The sequence below is a fragment of the Chelonia mydas genome, chromosome 2 (assembly GCF_015237465.2).
Source record: "Chelonia mydas isolate rCheMyd1 chromosome 2, rCheMyd1.pri.v2, whole genome shotgun sequence".
Classification (NCBI taxonomy): domain Eukaryota; kingdom Metazoa; phylum Chordata; order Testudines; family Cheloniidae; genus Chelonia; species Chelonia mydas.
Genome location: NC_057850.1, coordinates 82719658 through 82741783, shown reverse-complemented (window position 1 = coordinate 82741783; position 22126 = coordinate 82719658). Strand labels below are relative to the sequence as shown.

Here is a 22126-nt window from a genome sequence, read left to right as displayed (position 1 = left end):
CCATTAAATGTGAGGTGGCTGGTACTCTAACCAGATTGAAGTACTTTTTATTATTACACTTGTCGTTAATTTTACGTTGCTGCAGTTAATATATGTGATTTTTAAAAAGAAAAATAAGCAGTGGAACAAACTGATGCCTGGAATAACTCCACAGATCAATGTGGCTCATTAAGTTCTGTACTTAAGTCTTTTTTTTTTTTAAATTAGAAATGTCACTCACAAAATGTCCACCACTGACCTGCATTCTCCAAGATAATTGAAAAGGGTGCTTTTCCTGAAGTTGCTCATTTTGTTCCCAACTTACCCGAGTTCAGCTAAGACAGAGAGCAAATGTTACTCTCCTAGATAGCGTTGCACAGTATGCTTCAGCCTAAAAAGCTATCTAACTTCCTTGTTGCTGAGTGAGAACAAATAACCCTAACCCCGCCCCGCCAGCACTCCTCATTTTGTCATATATTAACCACATGACCACCATCCATGTGACTCAACTGAAGAACCTGGAGGTCATCTTTGACTCCTTCCCTTCCATTGCCTCAAACACCCAAGGCATGCCTAAATCTTAATTCTTCCTCCAAAACATTTTTAAGTTCCAAAGTTTTCAGTGTAAAATTTTCAAGAGCAGCTAAGTGATTTAGTGAAAATCAGTAAGGCTTACGCACTTTCAAAATGTTAACTTCTGTCTTCATATGTAAAATTTTTCTCAAGGCATTCACCATATCCTATTTTGATTACTGTAACCTGTTCCTCTCAGGCCTCTGACACTCATCGTCCCCCACCAGTCCATACGAAATTCAGCGGCTATGATCTTCTTCCTCGCCTCTATGTCTTCCCCCATTCATTTACCTCTACTGGCTACTTTCCAACTGTTCCAAATTCAAGCTCCTGGTTCTCACTTTCAAGCTCCGTCATATCTCTGGCTTGCCCTATTCAGTGGCTTGTCATATCCTCTCTCCTCTGCTGAAGCTACTAGTCTCCATGTCCTGTTTGTGTGCTTCTCTCACAACTGTCTTTGTGCTTTCTTCCATATCATTTCTCATGCACTGGATCCCAACTCAGAATTTGCAAGGCCACTACCCTCTCTTCCTACAAATACAGCCCCCATCCCTCTCTCATCATGATGCTGAAAAGAAACTGGCTAACTAACAATCACTACAAAGACAGATAATTGGGAACAGCTGACAATCTGAAAAAATCCTTTCATTGTATATTTTCTCTCTCTTCACCACCCACTGTCTATTGCTTGTCATGTAGTGTTTGCTTTTTGGAGCAGGAACTCTCTTCCTATCTGTACAGAAAGCAAATAGCACATTATAGGGGCTGCAGTAAAGCAAATAATAATAGTTTATATCAGGACAATATCACATTGTAAAATGTGACATGGAAACAAAAAAATGCCTGGCAATCACAACCAGCAATGTAATTTCCAGCTTTATGTATAGAAGATTCTTACAGGCACCCATAAAGTCTCTCACTTTGTCAAGCCATACTACTGAAATACAGCCTTCTATCAATGTAAGTTCTAGGTCTAGTACCTAAAGACAAACCTTGCCTCCTCTGTTGATATCATCTGAGGTACACAAACCCTTAGTTTCCACTCCTTGGACAGAACCTTAGACTTTGGCTTGAAGTCAACTGCCTAAGGACTCTGCTTTGGTTGGATCTCAATGTACTGCTGCTCTATCCATATAATTTTTGCCTTAGAATTATTACTTCCTTCATCTCCTTGAACAGGGAAATCTAAGAATTACCTCTTATCCAAGACATATGAAGACACTTTCAAAATGAAAATCATATTTCATTATCTTTACTGCAGCCTTAAATCACCACAATATATTGTATCTGCAATGCTCTTTGTATTGCAGCAATTTTATTGCATAAATAAACAAGGGTATATTTTAAAGCTTTTCCACATTCAAGAAACTAAAAACTCTGAAAGCTTTTATAGAAATAAAAATTAACTTTACAAAAAATTAGAGCTTATTTACATTTTTCAATACACAATTACTTTCCATCAAATATGATTGGTCAATGCCTTTCCCTTCTGTAGGGTCCCACTCAATTCTGATATGGAGGTTTGCACTGGCTGCTGCTTCTTCATAGGAGAGGCGATACATTCTTCTGAACTAAAGAGAAAAAATGGTATTATTAGTGTTTATAAACCAATTCTATAATAGATGTAAAAGGGCAGATCCTCAGCTAATGTAAATTGTCCATCAATTTCAACGGAGCTATGGTAATTTATATTAGCTGGAGGGTATGTCTCAAAATTTGTGGAAAAGAAATCACCCCAGATTGTTTTGATGTACTGACTGTGACTTTATGACTGAATAACATGATGAGATGATCATAAGAGTAAAATATAATTTCTAATATTGTCAATGGATTACTTTTATACTTGCCACTGGTCTTGTAGTTATTTTGATAAGAATGGGCGGTGGTAGCAGGGTGATATATTGTTTAGACCTCTCCATTGGCTAGCTACTTAAATTTTGCATTTAGGCAATAATTAAGAGGAGGAAAAGAATAAACAACAAATGAAAATAGTAAAAAAAAGCAATGTGGCACAGTAATATAGTAGGTTTCAGAGTAGCAGCCGTGTTAGTTTGTATTCGCAAAAAGAAAAGGAGTACTTGTGGCACCTTAGAGACTAACAAATTTATTTGAGCATAAGCTTTCGTGAGCTACAGCTCACTTCATCAGATCCGATGAAGTGAGCTGTAGCTCACGAAAGCTTATGCTCAAATAAATTTATTAGTCTCGATGAAGTGAGCTGTATAGCTCACGAAAACTTATGCTCAAATATATCTGTTAGTCTCTAAGATGCCACAAGTACTCCTTTTCTTTTAATAATACAGTAAGATCATACTGTTACAGAATACAGTATCAAAAATTTAAATGGTCTCAAAAATGTAACCATAAGCTAGTATAAAATTAACATAACTTAATTCTAAGGATTATAATGGCAAATGGAAATGAACAAAAAGTAACTCTCCCTATCATCTTAAAACTGTACACTTACATCATTCGTGGAATGTTTTTGGCTTATAAAATATTCAGCACCCAATCTAAAAGAGATGTATTCACTGGTGGAAAATTGAAAAGCAGGAAGCTTGATTCTTCTTTAGAAAAGCAAGCAAGCACTGATCCTGATTTATGGGACAGATCTAGGTCCTCTCACTGTTTAACACTAATTCCATAGGAGAGGGAGATAAGTAAATCCCTGAGGCTGGAACTTGTTGATCTCAAAACTCCATGCAAAACATGAAAGGGGACTCTAAACAAAACTGCAGATTTCTCTGGCAGTTGTGCTGGACACCTTTCATGAGTAAACTCAGTTGAAAAATTCAGCTTTTGCTTCAGTAGCGTCAAAGAGAAGAAACTGGGTTGTGAGAAAGCAAAACACATATTTAATCAATAAGGAACAACTCTTGCCATTTTCTTTATGGGTGCAGAGGATCCCTTGGCAGTGGAAGTGGCATGGCTTCACTGCAAAAAGGGATTGGTGGGAGGAATATGGGGGCCACTCAACCATTATGCATACGTTTATCAAAGTGGCGCTCCAAGGGGGACCCTTGCATTGTAGTGCAAGCAGGGTATTGACGAGAGAGAGAAAGTGAGAGAGAGAGAGAGAGAGTGTGTGTGTGTGTGTGTCTGTGTGGATCAGCTGCTTGTCTTTTCTGTCTTCACGTGCTGTCACAGTACCTATCTCAGACACTTGTTTGAAGCAGCCTACGTAGGAATGCACATATACCCATGTCTGACCCAGCTACCTGGATAGTTTATAGGTAGATGTTAAGTTTTTCTAAGGGACAAGGGAGCTGAAGAGCAGGAAAAGCTGGCTCTCTGCAAGAGCAGCTATGACGATAGCCAGTCACTTCAGAGAGGGGAGCAGAACCTGGTTGGTAAAGACTTTCTGTAGAAAGTAAGTTACAGCACAAGTTCTGTAGGAAGTTGTATTTAAAAAAAAGAAAAAACTCCTCTCCCTGAGGCAGAAATAAACCAATTTTCTGTCTTAGTTTAGTATACGGGAAAATAATGACTGAACTCAGGATAGACATACCTATATAACATTTTTACTGTTTATCTTCTCATTCTTTTGGGAGGAGTGGGACTGTCAGACATCTCAAGTGCTTCTGGTGGAAGTAATGATTCAGTGCCTTTACCTGATGGGGTCATGCCTTTGAGAAGTACAAATAAAAATAGATCAAAAACAGAACCATTTTTCACCCTTTGTTTATACAACAGTCCATAAAACAGTGGTGTAAATCATTAAAAAAAAAGTTCAAAATGGTAAGTTTTGCCATTCAACACAAATATGGCTGCTTCCTTAATGTTAAAATCTGGTTAAAGTGAAGGAAAATAGACAAAAAATAATCACTTATAAACTTTACTTGTAGGTCTCTGAGAATAAACGCTTAGTTTCCATATACGTTATAGGAATGTTTGACATCAACTCAACATTTCTTACATTTGGAAAGTTTGTCTTTAGGGAATTATGGTCTTCAAAAAAAACCAAACAAACAAGTCAAAAAATGTTTTGCCCTTGTGCGATGGGGTGCACTTGCCCCACACTGGTACTGCAAAGGTTAACTCCACCCTTTGGGCTGAGGAGGCCATGCCCTCTCAGTCGTGCTGGGCATGCTGTGGCTGGAGACCAGGCATAAAAGGGAGCAGCTCAGCTCATTGAGGGCTGACCACTGAGGTGGGAGGACGCATGCTGCAGGCTCCAGCCTGGGAACTGGTGAGGCCCCAGGCAGCGGAAGCGGAGGCACTGAGACCCAGGCAAAACACCCAAGCTCCTGTGGACATGCAAGGAGTGACAGAGCTGCTGAGAGCCGCATAGGCCCAGGAGCCCAAAGACCTTGGAGACGCCAGGATCACTGCACCGGGACAGGGTAGCTCAGGGGGAATTAATCATTGTGCCCGGTGATGTCAACGTGTTTTGGACAGATCCCCCACTGACGAGCACACCTGACACTGCCAAGGACCTAAACTGGGAACCAGTGGAGCAAGGAGGGCCCGGGTCCCCCTACCTGGCTGCTATTCTTAGGTGGTGACCCAATCCCCTGAAAAGCCACTAGGCCACATAGCCCTGCTGAAGAGGTCAGCCATACTGATTCTGTCCACTGGGCCATGCAGTCATATTGACTCGGGCCCTTAGGCCGCACAGGCCTGCTGAAGAGGGCAGCCCTACTGACTCTGTCCATTGGGCCACGCAGCCCTGAAAGAGAGGGTAGTTATATTGATTTTCGCCCCTGGGCCATGCTATCCTGAGACAAAGGAGGATCACACAGACTCAGCAGCGAGGAAATAACTCTCACCCTGCCCCAAAAGGGGACAGGGTGTGCTTGCCCCACGACAGCTTGCTAAGGAAACACCCTCAGTCCAACTATTTGCTGTGCAGCCATTTCAACAAGCAGCTTTTCCTAACATCGGCAAACAAAAATAAAAATAAAGTTATGTAATTCTTATTACTGAGATCATACTCTCTTGTTCGCAAGCCATTTTAGAGCATAAAAATATGATGTTCTTTCAAGGTGTCTTTAAATGACATCGGGATCACTATGCATAACACTGCACTGCAAGTAGTTTTTATATTATTTTTCTTGGAAAAAAATTAGAACCAATTATCAAGAATCTAAATCTCAATTTAAAGTAAAAACTCACTTTGTGAAATGACTTCATAACCTTTTGCCTTTGTGGTTTGGTTTCTCTAGTTTTCTGCAAATGAATACATGTGGATGTACGCTAGTCCTTTACCTGTTCTCCCCGCTCAGAGAGACAAGTGGGTGTTAACAACAAGTTAACATAACATACCCAGTTTCTCCTCTATTAGCTTGAGACTTTTCTCTTGTTCAGCAAGCTCCTGTTTTGTCTTTTGCATATCTGGAGTATTAAGGGACTGTAACTGTGAATGAAGATCCTGATTAACACTATGCAGTTTGACCACTGCTGTACGGTATTGCTGAAGAAGATCTAATAGAAGAAAAAGAACAAAAGAACATGGAAAACAGTAAAATAATTAAGCTCCCACTGTGGATATTATTTTAAACAGTCACTAATAAAAAAGACTGACAGACATAATACAGACAAGGTAAACTTCCCTACAGACATACCAATTGAAATTTATTAAATATTTTTGGATGTTTTTCTACATTTTCAAATATATTGATTTCAATCACAACACAGTATACAAAGTTGACAGTGCTGACTTTATATTATTGTTTTTAATTACAAATATTTGCACTGTAAAATGGCAAACAAAAGAAATAGTATTTTCAATTCACCTTATACAAATACTCTAGTGAAATCTCTTTATCATGTAAGTGCAACTTACAAATGTAGATTTTTTTTGTTACATAACTGCACTCAATAACAAAACAATGCAAAACTTTAGCACCTACAAGTCCACTCAGTCCTACTTCTTGTTCAGCCAATTGCTAAGACAAACAAGTTTGCTTACATTTATGGGAGATAATGCTGCCCACGTCTTATTTACGTCACCTGAAAATGAGAACAGGAGTTTGCATGGCACTTTTGTAGCCGGCATAACAAAGTATTTACGTGCCAGTTATGCTAAACATTCATATGCCCCTTCATGCTTCGGCCACCATTCCAGAGGACATGCTTCCATGCTGATGATGCTCATTAAAAAAATAATGCATTAATTAAATTTGTGACTGAACTCCTTGGAGGAGAATTGTATGTCTCCTACTCTGTTCTACCCGCATTCTGCCATATATTTCATGTTATAGCAGTCTCGGATGATGGCCCAGCACGTTGTTTGTTTTAAGAACACTTTCACTGCAGATCTGACAAAACACAAAGAAGGTACCCATGTGAGATTTATAAAGATAGCTACATCACTCGACCCAAGGTTTAAGAATCTGAAGCGCTGTCCAAAATCTGAGAGGGTGTAGAGCATGCTTTCAGAAGTTTTAAAAGAGCAAAACTCCGATGCGAAACTATAGAACCCGAACCACCAAAAAAGAAAATCAATCTTCCACTGGTGGCATTTGACTCAGATGATGAAAATGAACATGCTTTGGTCCGCACTGCTTTGGATGGTTATCGAGAAGAACCCGTTATCAGCATGGATACATGTCCTCTGGAATGGTGGTGGAAGCATGAAGGGACATATGAAATCTTGAGTGCATCTGGCACATAAATATCTTGCGCCGCTGGCTATAAGAGTGCCATGCGAATGCCTGTTCTCACTTTCAGGTGACATTGTAAACAAGAAGTGGGCAGCATTATCTCCTGCAAATGTAAACAAACTTGTTTGTCTGAGAGATTGGCTGAACAACAAGTAGGCCTAAGGGGACTTGTAGGCTCTAAGGATTTACATTGTTTTATTTTTGAATGTAGTTATTTTTTGTACGTTTTTGTACATAACTCATTTGTAAGTTCAACTTTCATGATGAAGAGATTGCACTACAGTACTTGTATTAAGTGAACTGAAAAATACTATTTCTTTTATTTTTACAGTGCAAATATTATAAAAAATACAAAGTGAACACTGTACAATTTGTATTCGGTGTTGTAATTGAAATCACTATATCTGAAAATGTAAAAACATACAAAAGTATTTAAATAAATAGTATTCTATTATTGTTTAACAATGCGATTAATCACAATTAATTTTTTTAATCGCTTAACAGCCCTATTTTAAAGTATCACTCTACTCCGAAAAATGACTTGGAAAGATAGCACTTCCTTATCTAACAGATTCGCTACTCTTGTGTATTCTGAGTCATATTTTACTGAAAATTAGTCTGTTCTACTCCTTTATTATTTACTCCATTAGAACGATGAAGCTGAAGCTAGTGAGGCTTGCTCTACATTTAAAAGTTAGGCTGACATAGCTATGGCATGCAACGGTGTGAAAAATTCACACACCTTAGAACTGCAACTATGCTGATGTAACCCTCAGCATATTCACAGCATCTGATCTAGAGGCATGAAGCAGAGCAAAATTGTTGGAAAAAGAATGTACAGAGGTCCAGGTTGCAGCTCTGCAGATTTCAGTAACTGGAACATCTTTGAGTAATGCACAGAAGTAAATTGTGACATTGTAGAATGAGCTATCAGTTTACAAGGAAGAAGAATGTCAGCCAAGTCGTAACATGCAATAATACACCCTGGCTGAGATCCATCTTCAAAGTCTCTGGGTAGAGACAGCAGATCTGTCTGCAACTGAAAAAAGCTCTAGGATACTTTCTGAATGGTTTGGTTCTGTCCAGATAGAAGGCTAATGTCCTTCTTACATCCACGGTATGGAAAGCATCTTCTTGTCTAGTCTGATGTGTTTTGGGGGGAAAAAACTGGGAGATGAAAGGTCTGATTAACATGGAATCCAGCAGACACCTTAGGTAGAAACTTTGGATGTGGTTGTAATGATAGCTTTTACTTGAAAAACACTGGAAAAGGCAGGTTGGAGAACTGGGGCTTTGATGGCACTCTCATGCAAAAATTCTTGCACTTCGTTAGCAGCAGTTGCAAAGAGATCTACCTATGGAAATCCCCAAGGTAAGAATATATTGCTGAGGACTCATGAATCCAGCTCACATTCATAATTTTAGGAAAAGTGCCTGCTGAGATCATCATCGGTCATGATATTTTGAAGACCTTGAAGAAGCCTAGCTGACTATCTGGTTGGCTATGCACCAATTCCAGACTTTTATCGCTTTGGCGATGGTGAACGTGCCCCTCCCTGATGATTTATATAAAATACGCAGGCCATATTGTCTGTCATGATCTTGACTGAAATGGCTCTGGTCAGAGGAAGGAAGTAAAGGCAAGCATTTTTGATTGCTCTCAACTCCAGAAGATTGATGTCGAAAAGCTGCTGTTGTGATAACTGTTTGCCCTGGACTGAGTGAGGCACTAGATGTGCCCCTGTATCCCAAAAAGGAAGCATCTGATATTATCACAATGGTAAGGGAATCATGAATAAACAGGACTCATGCACAGACCTCTGAAGGGTCTTTCCACTGACTGCAGAACCCAGATGGGTACAGACACTTGCTTGTCCAGACTGTGCTTCTTCAGCATACAGATTGTCCCATGCCATCCACGAAGTAATCAAAGATGTAACCTGTGTGTTTTGGGTTACACAGATGCAAACTGCCATGTGTCCTGTGATGGGATGGACTCCCCACACTAGCTCTGCTAAAGCTGAATTAGGCCAGGCGAGCCCAATCAGCTTAATTAGGCTGCAAGCAGGGGAGATTCAAGCTGGTGGCAGCTAATTAAGGACAGGCTCACCTGTGCAGGAACAGGCAGGGCCTGTATAAAGCCAGGAAGCTGGCTGCAGAGAGGGGGGCTGCAGGGAAGTAGGCTGCACTCACTCCCTAAGAGGAGCAAGTTGGAGGCTGGCAAACCCAGAGAGGGGGAAAGCCAGATACATAGGAAGAAGTCCAGGGAAACAGCAGCCAGAGGTAGGATTGTACAGGGACTGTGGCTGCTTGTTATAGGGTCCCTGGTTTAGAATTCAGTGTAGAGGGCAGGCCTGAGTTCTCCTAGCAGCCACTGGGAAGTGGCAAGGGTGTTGGAGGTGCCATCCATACAACAGGTCTGGAAAGACTTTGAATTCCCTGGAGTGGGAGGTCTTTAGTGGCCTGGCAGGAGGGCCAAGCCACAGAGAGGAAGCTGCAGACCCGGGAGTGAGTGGGGAAGCAGAGCGAGATAAGATGGGAGAAGACAACACCGGAGAGAGAGTGCAAGCTGGCAGAGCTAATCCCCAGAAAAACCAGCATGAGGCACTGCTCATGTTGAGAAGACCCATATGACATGCTCCAGTAGTTGAAGACAATGCTTTACTGAGGTTTGAGGGCTGAGCTGAATCTTTGAGTTGAGATTCTTTAGGGCAGGGGTAGTCAATAGGCGGACCACAGGCCAATTTCGGACCACCAAATGCTTTTGAATGGACCATGAAATCTTTTTATTTATTATATTATTGTTTTTAATTATTATTTTCTCTGGAGTATGGATCTTAACAAAAAATGATGGACTACTCCTGCTTCAGGGTGAGAAATGTGTCTGTAGATAGGTAAGCCCTGCCTGTCACTGCATCCAGAGAAGGCCCTATGAAATCTATCTTTTGTAGTACTGGTTGTTGTTGAGTTTGAAGTGAAGAAACCTTTTGTGAGAGGGGTGAATTGCAACAGGAAAATATGTGTTTTGAAGGCCAAGGATCGCAAACCAATCCCTGGAATATAGGGAGGGAATCATAGTGACAAGGGTCACCATCATGAATATATGCTGTTTCACATAGTTTTGCAGACATCTGAGATTTAATTCTGGTCTCCATCATCCATTATTTGGGGGAACCAGAAAGTACTTGGAATAAAACCCCTTTCCCCTGTGCTGAGCTGGGACGGCTTCTATAGCTCCTAAATGTAGAAGAGAACAGATCTCGTCTCAGCAACTGATTGTGAAAAGGGTCACTGAAGGGACGGATGTGAAATGGATTGGACAACTGGATATGAAAACCGCCAAAATCCATTTGTTGGATGTTATGCTTTCCCCCATTCAGTTCAAAATTTTTTTTTACTCCCGATGACATCTAGTCTTTAAATAAGCACTCGTCATTAAGTTTAGTGTTTTTGGTGGTTACAATGACTGGGATACCTAAGGAGACTGCTTTTATGACTTCTGGTTAGCCAGCGTGGTGAGACAGAAATTTACTTTTGTTGCTGATTGGGTATTCCTTACTCAAGAATAACCACCAGTTTTGGGGTATGTCTGCCCTATTTCCCAGCAGTTTGTCCTGAATTTGGTATTCTCAGTTGTGACCTACTGAGGCACAGTGATAGTGGCATAGTCGAGCAGGGAGAAATGCACAGCTTGTTGTTCTGAGTAAGATTTACACTTCATACACTGGTGGAGATTTTAAGTGAAAGTTAAGTGTAGTGGGTCAAGAAGTCAAGAGATGAGATAAGTTAAGGAGGTTAACATCTTGTTATTTTCTGTTTACTTATTTCGGGCAAGGGAAGTAGGGACAGAAAAGCAGAAAATGAGTGTGAGAAACTTTTATGAAATTGGAGCTGTGCAGATTGCAGGCAGAAGAAAAAGAAAAGAAACATAAAAGACATATGGAATTAGAACGGCTGGAAATTGAGGAGCAGAGGCAAGCAGCTGCACACCAAAGAATTTTGGAACTGAAACAGATAGAGGCTGATAAAGAATTTGAGACCCACAAACCAAGCTGGGAACTTAGCTTGAAACAAAGGGTTCCTGCCATATGGAGAGACTACCTAAGGTGGGGAGTGACATCATGATTTGTCTTTACTCTGCCCACAACTCAACACCTGAAAGAAGCTCTGAAAGACAAATGTCTTGGAACAGGGGAGGCGAACCCAGGCTGCACAGCAATTACAGTCTGTGCCTTAAGAATCTGCAAGCCTGCTTGTATTATCAGTCAGGGTGAGAAATTGCTAATTTGCATCCTATCTATCTAGTACATTAGGCTTAGTTTGCATTTTTGTTTATTTGCTAGGTAATGTGCTTGCTATCACTTAATCTATCTTTCTGTAGCTAATAAACTTGTTTTATTTTAACCAGTGTGTCTTTAAGTGAAGTTTCTGGGAAAATCTCATCTTGGTTAACACAGGCTTGTTGTGCATATCTTTCCCATATTGATGGCAAAGTGAACTATATTAATGAGCTTGCATTGTACAGATCCTTGCACAGTGCAAGATGGTATAATACTGGGTTTATACTCCAGCAAGGGTGCAAAGCTGGGGAGCTGGAAAATTGGCTGTTGTCTTCTGTCTGTCCTTGAGTGGCTTAGGTAAAGCACTCAGGTAACTCCGTTGGGTGTGTGGTACCACTTGCTGTTATGTAGGATGATAAGAGGGCCTGGAGAGGCTGGCTGAATCACCAGCAGAGCAGTGTGTGAGAGACCAGCCTAGCTGAATGGTTAGGAGGCAAAGTGGTTCCCACGGCTCCCAGACTGCACCCCGGGGGGTGACAACCCATCACAATGCTCTCTTACTATTAACACCTATGAAATAGGAAACATTTCTTTTTTTTTTTTTTGGTTATTTTTTTTTCCTTGAAGAAACACCATGACAATTAGAGGCCAAATTTTCAATTTGTAGTCATAAAAAAGTGACTGTACAGTAATACTTTAAAAGACAGCCTTACACCTAACTTAAAGTATCACTTCTTACCTTAGACAAATGTAACAAAAAACATATACAAGCAACATCCCAAACGTTGTTTACTGTGGTGTTATCACTACTTTGTGACCTTACCTATCTGTCCAGAAAGAGTTCGGTAAAGTTTTGGCATTGGTGCTCCAAATACCATTCCTCTGAGTTTGTCCATCGGAGGAGCTTTATTTTGAAGGCCTCCAAACTTTCCATTGCTGCGAATTCTATCTCCTTCCCTAGTCAGTAATGTTGGGCAATGTGTGATTTTTACAACCTACATAGGTATAAAAATAAATCTCATAGGTAAAAGGTATGTAGGTATAGTAAATCTGTTAAAAGGAAAAGCTTAATCATCAGTAATGGTGGGCCAGTTGTGGTGGACCCCACAGTTTTATAGCTACCTTTATTACATTATAATGCAGGTGGTTCTACACTGAAAAGTGATTCTGGAAAAATGGCATCATGTTTATTGCATCTCAAAATTACAGAACAAACTTGGTCAATTTAAATGTATAGTTACATTTCCTTTAAAGTGCCAACCCTGCAAACTCTGTCACTCGCAGACACTTTGGAAGGTGAATTATGATCTGCCTGTTCACAGCCAGCTGACCATTGCATGGCCAGAGCATAGAGCTCACAGTCAGACTAGCATGTTCGGCATGCCCCCTCCACAGAGGACCCCCGACTCAGAGCAAGAGAGTCTGAGCATTTCAGGGAGAGTCTAAGGACAGAGAGGATACCATCTGGCTGGCTTGAGGGTAAATTCCCTAATATACTACAAAATTCATATGGTAGTATTTGCTTTTTTTGGAAACAAAAAACCCAGACAATTTTGTCAACATTGATACTACAGACTGCATCCATTGTAAAGTGCACTGGGATTTCTGAATGAAAAGCATTTTGGGGCAGATCATTAGCTAATATAAATTGTCATAGCTCCAGTTAAGTTGATGAAGCTATGAAAATTTACACCAGTTTAGGATCTGTCCCTTTACATTTATAAGTATACAAAATCTGTAACCTAACAGGATTTTCTTTAAGCAAATACACGAACACCTGAAGGTACAGTACATACCTCCTTTCTGTAATGATTGGCAGCATCCAAATCGTCAATAATGATGGTGTCACCTAAGAGCATCCCGAACACTGTAAATTTAATGAATTTTCAAATGGTGAAACTTCTCAGCAATAAAATACTTTAAACAGGTATTAGTCTCTAGTACATTAAATGTCCGAAATGAACAGATATTGACAACTCAAAACAGCTTAAGAGAAGCAGTACCAGTTCTTAATAAAAGCTTGCATAATAAGTAACTGGGTTTTTAAAATGTATCCGCTATATTGTAGCTAAGATGCTATATCTATTGTAATTTAAATATAAAACAGCTTTTTACAACGTAATTCTCTGGCAAAAAAGACAAAAAATGCACAATAATGAAACTCAGGGTGACATTTATGATGTAAGAAAACTCTGAATGTAAGTTGTGAGTTGTAGGAAGAAGGTGAGAGAGACTACATATAATCAATTCCTTTACATTTCAGCCCATCAGTATTTATTGTATTTTTATTTAATTGCAGTTTTTATTACACAAGATTTACTAAGCTTTTAGGACTGCCTCTGTGTCTAGGACACAGATGGAGGTTACTCACCTTGTGCAGTAACTGGAGTTCTTTCAGACGTGTATCTCTATGAATGCACCACTATCCACCTCTTTCCCCTCTGCTTCAGAGTTTCTTCTGTGGGAGTTCGTGGTGGAAAGAACTCAGGCTTGTTCGCTTGTGCAGCCCTGTACTGCCTTAATGTGGGGCATGAGGATGTATAGGACACATGCACAAGCCAAACAGGCAACTGCTACCGAAAATCTCTGATCAAAGACACATGCCCCGATTAGTCCAAGTTGAAGCCTTTCAATTTCCACATAGGAACATGTTTGAGTAACCCCATAGTGACAGAGAGACGTCTTGTGGAATGGGCTAATACCTTAGAACAGTGGTTCTCAACCTGCGGCCCAATCAGCACAGAGCTGCGGTCCATGTGACATCCTCAGGGCCATACAGGTAGTATTGGATGTGCCCACATAACACATTGTGGGCTGCATCAATGGTAAATAGGTTGAGAATCGCTGCCCTAGAAGGAGATGGTATATTGGCAGATTCACAGCTAGGTATTATGCAACCAGAAATCCACCTGGAGAGTTTCTGGGTTGAGATCATGGACCCTTTGGACCTATCACCAATTCTACAAACAAACAGTCTGGGAGACTTCCTGAATGGCTTGGTTCTGTCCAGATAAAAGGCTAACACCCTTCTGAGGTACAAGGTGTATAAGATATCACTCTTCCTGGACTGATATGGTTTCAGGAAAAAGACTGAATGATGGATGACTTGGTTTATGTGAAACTCAGATGGCACCTAATGTAAGAGCATAACATGTAGCTATAACAAAATCTTGTCCCTGGGGGAAATAACAGTAAATGGGGGATCCGCCATTAAAGCCACTATTTCCTGGACCCTTCTGGCAGAGGTCATAGCCACCAAAAAGGCCATCTTTATGAACAAGTTAAAGAGGGAACATATAGCAATCGGCTCAAAGGGAGGCCTCATAAGACACTTATGTACTAAGTTCAGATCCCAAACAGGAGCAGGTTCTTTAATCTGAGGGACAAGATTCCTCAACTCCTTGATAAATCACTCTGTTGTGGGATGAGTGAACACCGAGAAACGCTCACCTGGGGAAGGAAAGGCCATTATAGCAGTCCAGCGGACTCTGATGGAACAGTAGTCCAGAACAGTTGAGAGGGAAAAATGAGTGGATGAAAGATGCCGCTGGTCATACCAATGGTTTAATCTCTTCCATTTTTGAAGGTAAGGATATCATGTGGAATTTTTCCTACTATTCACCAACAGCATCTGTTGTACCTCTGCAGAACAGTAAGTCTTGAGGCAAAGAATTCCCAGGCTAGGATGAAGAGTCTGACTGGCATCTTGAGAGAAGAGAAGGAATGGACAGAAGGCTGATTGCCCGCAAACAGCCAGGTGAATCAGGTAAGCATACCAGGCCTGTCTTGACCATGTTAGAACTATTAATATTAAGAGGTATTGGGGAAAATGCATAAAGAAGTCCCCTCATCTATGGGATGAGGAAGGCATCTCCTAGTGAGTGAAGGCCCCACAAACCTCTTGAACAAAGTTATCTGAACTTCTTGTTGGCAAAACGTTCCACCTCTGGAAACCCACAGGTCAGAAAGACATGGTTGAGAGTCCCACTCAATCATAGGAGAAGCATCTGTGGAGAGCATTAGCTATGGTGTTTTGTATGCCTGGAAGTTATGCCACAGAAATGAAGATGTGATTGGTTATATACCAGTTCTATAGCTTTATTGCTTTGGCACAGAGAGAAGGGAATCTTGGTCCTTCTTAATGATTAAAGTAAAACATGCAAGCCAAGTTGTCTGTCATGATTCTGTCTCTGATTAATGGGAGAAAGTGAATACAGGCTTTCCTGACTGCCCTCAGTTCCACAATGCTGATGTGCAAATAAGATCCTTGGATAGACCATCTGTCCTGAACTGTATATGTTCCCAGATGTGCTCTCCAGCCCAACAAAGATACTTCTGCTGTTATGGTGATGGTTTGAGATGATCGGATAAAAGGGACACCTATATAGGCTTTGTGAAGGTACTTCCACCAATTGAGGGAGACTCTTATATGACAAGGGAATGATATGGGTCTGTCTAGATTGTGTCTGTTCGGCAAATAAACTGTTCTGAGCCACACTGGGAAGCAGAAAAAAGGGAAGCTTTGCATGATGCATTACAAAGCTACAAGGTACCTTAGGTCCCAAAGTTGGAGACAGTTACTTATGGAAGTTTGCAGGCTTCCTTGAATCACTGTGATAAAGTTTGATAGAGTTGTGAACCTGTCTCCAAGGGGAGGTAAGTCCTAACTGCTACCACATCTGGGGATGCCCCTATGGATTCTATTCTCTGTAGAGGTGTCAATCAATGTGGATTTCTTGATACTGAGCTGGAGACCTAGCTTGAGGAACAGAGACAAGGCTATCTTTATGGTGGAAAGAACTTCATAAGACCCAGCCAATCACTGTATTGTATGGAAAGATGGTTATTGGCTTTTGATGAAGATAGGTAGTGACCAATGCCAGCACCTTCAAAAATACTCTTGGAGTAGAGAAAAGTCCAAATAGGAATACCCGATATTGGAAGTGGTCCTGGCTGACGAGAAAGCGAAGGAATCTTCTGTGGGATGAGTGAATTACGATATGGAAATACGCGTATTAATGGTTGAGGGTTGAAAACCAATCCCCAAGATTCAACTATAGAATTACAGCTGCAAAAGTCACCTTCTTGAACTTTTGTGCTTTCACAAAGCTGTTTAAGAGTCTAGAAAAGGTCTTCAACATCTATTCTTTTTTGGGACCAAAAAGTACTGGGCGTAAAACCCCTTCCCCCTGCCCCCATTGCGTCCAGGAATCCGTTCTATGGTTCCTGAACGTAGAAGGAAGTCAATCTCCTGTCTCAGCAAGTGCTCGTTACAGAGGTCCCGGCAAAGGGACCTGGAAGGGGCTGGAGAGGAGAAAGATGTGAAATGGATGGAGTAAGCAGATCTAATGACCTCCAACACCCATCTGCCATATGTAATCTTACTCCTGGGGAAATTCTGTGCATAATATTTTAATATTCTGCAATATTCTTCATCTTTTATTTGTCAAAATAACACAATTTAGTCACACCAGTTTCAATTATTTTGTTAATTTATTTCAAAATACCTGTCAGCAAATATGTCTGTAACAATACAGACCCCCGCCCCCCACCTCCCCCCCAAAAAAAAGATTCAGGAAATGTTTTTTTGACAATTAGATTCCTCACTTGGCATATTAACAGAGAACTCTGAGTAATAATTAATTTAAACTATAATACAGAAATGTTTTTCGTGCACCCCTCAGAAGCAGTGGAAAGGCTTGGTGGAGTCAGTGGTAACAGACAATCTGAGGGAGAGGGAAGTAATTGCTGGGCAGGAACCTGGGAGTGAACTTGGAGGTTTGTTGGGTGTGGGTGGGAGAAGTATAGAACAGGTTTTTATTGGGGGGGGGGGGGAGTTGTTAGGGAGTTGGAGAGCCTCCCCCATGAAGACCCACTAGCCTCTCCCATTCAGTCAGGCACATCTGCCCCAGGCCCATGTTCCCCTGAAGCCACACTCCTCTGTCCCCATGTGGCCCTGCAGCCCCCCTCCTATTCAGTCCCTGGCTCAATGCTGTCACTCCACTAGCTCCTGAGCCCTCGCCCCAGTCTGTCCCCCTCATTAGCTCTTCTGATCCCCAGTCTATGACCCCCTCAGCAGCCCCGTGTGCCCTGCTCTGTCCATCCTATGCCTCCACACCTGGCCCTGCAGTGAGGAATGGAGCCTCTCTGCCATCTGGCTGCCCTTTTTTTTTGGTGCCACAGCAATCCCTGGTGGTGAAAAGTGTAACTGCAGCACCTCTCCAGCAGAATCTACATTCTGCTGAGAAAAAAAAATCTGAGAGAGACATGAATTCTGTGTGTGTGCGCAGTGGTGCAGAATCCTTGCTGGAGTAAAGTTTGCTCCCATGCCAGCTGGAAGTGGGAGAGGTGGTTCCTAAAGGGGGGAAGGTGGGTAAACTGATGCAGCAGAAAGATCATAAATTGGGGTTGATTGGGACCCTCAACCAGTCTGTTAAAATTGATGCTTTGAAGATGAAGTTGGCTACATGGTCGAAACAGATGTAGTGTGATCAGTCTCTTCCTAAGTGGCTCAGTGGGTCTTTGGAAACCCAAGAATTGTGAGTGATAGGATCTGGTACTATTTGAAATCTACTAAATCTACGTTTGCTTGCAGGCGTGTAGATTCCAAGTGACTGAAATGTGGCCCTGGAATCCTTCAAGGTCTGCAATTATTCATCAATTGTCTGCAGAGAGTTTGATTCCACCAAAAAGAAGGTCCTCAACAGTGTTCTGAAACTCCCTGGGGAATCCCGAGAGCTGCAGTCAAGATGCCTGCCACATAACAGTAGCCATGGAGATGTAGTGTGCTGCTGCATCAGCCATATCTAAGGAGAATAATAACGAAGATCAGCTGATCTTCAGCTTTGATGTTCAATAAAAGTAGTAAATTTTGAGTAACTGGTGTGATTGTACTTTGCCACGAGCACTTGGTAATTTACAATCCTAGATTGCAAGGGCACAGATTAATAGGTTTTACAGCCAAAAAGGTCCCTGTCATGGCTGTCTGCAGTGTTCATTTACAGCTTCAACTGCCAAAAACTGGGTGCAGGATCTGAAAATAAAAATTTTGAGTCTTTTGCTGGGACAAAGTACTTTTTACCAAGTCTTTTGTGTGGGGAGTGAGGGGAGAGGGACCACTGCTGCAAGATGGTTATGGCACGATATAGGAGGGCTTCATTTATGGGTAGATCCACTTGTGCACAGAAGGTGACATTTGCAGAATGTCCAAGAGTTTATGTTAAGATTCTTGGACCTCCTCTAGTTGGATCTGCAATGAGCCTCCAATGTGTTTCACCTAGTCCTGCAATTCTTTGAACTCATGGCCAGGAAAGGAAAAAGAGGCATCACAGTCTCATCTGGGGAAGATGAGGTGATGGTGGTCGGTGGAAAATGTTTCCTCTTGAAACTGAGGAGGCTGAAGTAGGAGACTGCCTGTTGCAACAGTCCCTTTGAGAGAGACCAACACTGTTGATGGTAAGTGTCCCAAGGGGCCTCAGTAAGGGGGGGAGATAAAGCACTGGAGGCGGCACTCATTGATGTTCATACTATGGAGGAGGAGTAAGAGCGTGCCTTTCACATGAATAGTCCTTCTCCCTGTAAGTATCAGAGAGGGAGCCCCTGTAATGATAGGTAGGGGAATACTGGATAGAGACAAGGGAATCAGGTGAAAAATCCTCCATGATGTCCAGAGAGGAGCCCTACCTTGCTCCAAAACTGGTGGAGAATCCAGTGGCACCAGGCAGATTTGTAATTCTGGTGACTATGACAATCCTGGTACTGATAGGTGCTTGGTACCCATTAAGAGGAGAGATACTGGCTCACCAGAGTCATGCAGATCTTTGGAATACCTAAACTCCTGTGGTACCAGGTGAGATAACAAAGATAGAAGATGAATCTACTTTGATGAGTCCTTTGTGGAAGTGAGAGTACCAATGATACTGGATGCCTCAAAGAGTGTGAAGCCCGAGACAATTTAACCTTCTGTGGTACTGAGGCGGTCACGTGGCTAGGCACTGAAGGTTGCATATGAGGGTCCATTGGCACCGCCCTGCTAGTAGCAGGACTGTTTCTCCCTGCTGCTCCGGTCATGCTTAGGCGGTACAAAAGACTGTTTAGGCATCAAAGTATGTTTGGAACCGTAGTTCTTAGATGAACTCAGTGTCTTGGAGACCTATCTGTACTGAAGGAGTCTGAATTTTTAATAGTACCCAACAAGGGATGGAGGATTCAGAAACAGCTAGTTTCAGTGGAAACAGATCTTTTTGAGATAGACTGTCTATGAGGAGACCTGGAACTCCTTTTCTTAAAGGTCTTCCCAGTACCTTTTGACTATTTCTCCTTCAAAGGTCTGGGCGAATGTGGTGCCGAGACAGACTGGGCAATAAGCTCACTTGGTGCCTGGATCATGCATGATGAAGAGAGCGCTCCATCTTGAAAACTTTGAGTCTGATCTGTCCACTTTTTTCTAGCCCTGCTCTTGAGGGTTACACAGGAGTTTACACTTTTGAGGGATGTACATGTCCCCCAGAAACTAATATAACAGGAATGTCTGTCACGAAGCAGGATAGTGTTTGGGAAAGTGAGACAATGCTTGAATCCTGGTGATCCCAGCATACCCCTGTAAGGGAGGAAAAGGGCCTGACCCCCTCCTTTCTCCACCCAGAGGGAGACTAAAGAGGAAAAATGAGGACTAAAACAAAGACCCTCCAAATGAAAGAGATAAACTAAGCAAAACACTACTAAGGGCTAAACTAAACTAGAAGGCAAGCTTAACAAACAGCCAAGTGGGCAGGCTAAACACTCCATCTCCAGCCCAGGTGGTTGAGAGGGAACGGAGGACAATTGGCCCATGCAGCCCTATATAGCCTCTGTGTAGGCATGAGGATGTTTAGGGTGCATGCATGGGCTGAACAGGCACTGCTACTGCAAATCTCCAATTGAAGAAAAAATGCCACACCTGAAGTGGAGCATCCATAAGGACGCTACTCAAAGATTACTCATCTGGAAGTATATTTCCCCGACAACATTATCTCCTGAAATATTCAGAAGAGAAGTAAGGTTACTGCACTTGTGTTAATTTAAGCAGATCAACTGATTACAACTGCTGTGACGACTCATATAAAGAACTCTTATTCCAGGAGTGCTCTCTCTATTCCTTCTTTAATGTCGCCCTTGATTGGTTAATCCTCTAGATAGCTAGAAACATACATTACCACAGAAATCAAAGATCCATGGATTTTTTTTCCCAAGTCCACTCCCCTGCCAGGAAAGGACTATGCCCTACAAAGTATTTTTTAAGTGTCCAACTTTGTTCAGTCTTCTGTTGTATGTTTCAAGCAATTTGGTTTCTACTACTTCCCTTGGAAGACTACATTGGAAAATGTTTATTGTAATATTGCAACACCAGAAAATTATTGCCAATCCCTAAGCAACAGTCTGTCATTTGAATGTTCATGAAAAGTAGAATCTGAGTCAAATGAATGCTGAAGGCAGATGCATAACTTGGGAAAAGATTTGGAGGAAAACTGGTTTTTGATGAATATTGGAGAGGAATGCTTCAACACTGGTAACGTGCTAAAAAATATCAGATTACGTTTAGTTTTGGAGTAGATCTTTAAAAGCTTAAGGAAGCAGAGGTTTGAAATAGTATATTGCTAGAAAAGGTATGATGAGAAAGTTAATATATTTAAAATATTGTGAAATTGTTGAAGGATAAAATCTTTTTGGATGCAGGTACCAAACACACACATATGATTATATATAATCCAGCTAGGATGTATCTTGGTCTGAGGTGATATGATTCCCTACATAGTTTTGAAAAGACAAGGAACAGCAAATAGTGTAAAATAGTACTTTGGAAAATATTTTAAAAACATATATCAAGATTTAATCCAATTATTTTGAAACAAACGGGAGGTTATGAGATATGCTGAAGTTTTTGTTTTAAAATTAAACATATGGAACAGAAAGTAGGAGAATGACAATCAAGAATGAAGACTGGTGATAGTGGTTATTGTTAAAATATTCTTGTCATTTTCAAATTAACATTAACGTCATTCTCTCTTTAAACACGTTATGTGATCGCTTTGATAAAAGGCAAATTTGTAAAGATTTTAATGGCGATCACTCACTGTATGCTTTGGTATGGGTTCTGTGTCTCCTCCATTTATAAATTAAGATAATACTTCTTTAGTGACATTTACCTATCTGACAATGCTCTACATTCTCTGGAAATGTTAACAAATCCCTGGCAAAGACAGGGTTTCCAATAGGTCTGAAGTGATTTCTTCCATTTCGTAAGTGAGGCAGAGTCCTGGTTAAAAAAAAAGACAAATTACGTTTTATTTTATTCTACCATTGTTTTTGACACACTAATAAGAAACACGAAACTGTACTTGATATACATATTAACACTTCAATACCAGGAGTTGGAAGTTCCCAACATTAATACATATTACCTGAGGAAACCCAAATTCCTAGTGATATATAATTGATCTGACGTAAAGAGTTACTTTTGAATGTAACAGTCCTATGTAGGCCAGATTTGATACACTGTTTTACAAACAGCTGAAAAATCATTTTTTTTGTTTTATCTCCCACCCTCCAAAAATACTTAAGTACAAGTGCGTTTAAAAAGCAAATGTATATAATGTTATCTATTTAAATTGATTAGTTTAGTTTCCTTTTGGGGCATAGCTGAAACCTGAA

General features: G+C 41.2%; 1 protein-coding gene across 3 annotated transcripts in view; it reads right to left on the bottom strand.

Annotated features, from left to right (window-relative positions):
• Window positions 1-1788: 1788 nt before the first annotated feature.
• The window catches only part of SMCHD1 (structural maintenance of chromosomes flexible hinge domain containing 1), a 167624-nt gene continuing 147286 nt past the window's right edge, over window positions 1789-22126 (bottom strand). For all 3 annotated transcript variants that reach the window (XM_037892791.2, XM_043538793.1, XM_037892794.2), the window contains 6 exons: window positions 21622-21731; window positions 13234-13304; window positions 12261-12432; window positions 5818-5976; window positions 4061-4178; window positions 1789-2123 (listed from right to left, as the gene is read on the bottom strand). In XM_037892791.2, the coding sequence (XP_037748719.1) occupies window positions 4081-4178; window positions 5818-5976; window positions 12261-12432; window positions 13234-13304; window positions 21622-21731 (610 nt within the window). In that variant the 3' untranslated portion in view covers window positions 1789-2123; window positions 4061-4080. The remainder of the gene's footprint in view (window positions 2124-4060; window positions 4179-5817; window positions 5977-12260; window positions 12433-13233; window positions 13305-21621; window positions 21732-22126) is intronic.